The sequence below is a fragment of the Penaeus monodon genome, chromosome 19 (genome assembly GCF_015228065.2).
Source record: "Penaeus monodon isolate SGIC_2016 chromosome 19, NSTDA_Pmon_1, whole genome shotgun sequence".
In the NCBI taxonomy this organism is placed as follows: Eukaryota; Metazoa; Arthropoda; class Malacostraca; order Decapoda; family Penaeidae; genus Penaeus; species Penaeus monodon.
The window spans coordinates 4,772,016-4,772,229 of NC_051404.1; the positions used below are offsets into that span (position 1 = coordinate 4,772,016).

General features: G+C 56.1%; 2 protein-coding genes across 5 annotated transcripts in view; one reads left to right on the plus strand and one right to left on the minus strand.

Moving 5' to 3' along the window:
- The window catches only part of LOC119585002 (L-2-hydroxyglutarate dehydrogenase, mitochondrial-like), a 90,150-nt gene that overhangs the window by 60,413 nt on the left and 29,523 nt on the right, over positions 1-214 (plus strand). The gene's annotated exons all lie outside the window — the stretch shown is intronic.
- Positions 1-214, minus strand: part of LOC119585003 — a gene marked incomplete in the record, with an annotated part of 4,559 nt that overhangs the window by 3,794 nt on the left and 551 nt on the right. The window contains 1 exon segment of the mRNA XM_037933615.1: positions 16-214. Within this exon segment, the coding sequence (XP_037789543.1) occupies positions 16-214 (199 nt within the window).

Here is a 214-nt window from a genome sequence, read left to right on the forward strand (position 1 = left end):
TACATCTTTTCTCACCTTGGATGTTGTGCTGTGGCTGGCCCATGAGTGGTGGTGCAACTCCATGGTCCAGCATGTGTGGCCGGGGTAGCAAGCCCTCACTCAGGGGGTCCACTGTCTCAATATCCACGTCTAAGTTCTCATCCTCCTTGAGCTCCACTTCAGGCACGAGTGCCATTTCTCCAGGCGCAGGTGAGCTGGTGTGGCTGCTTGTGCT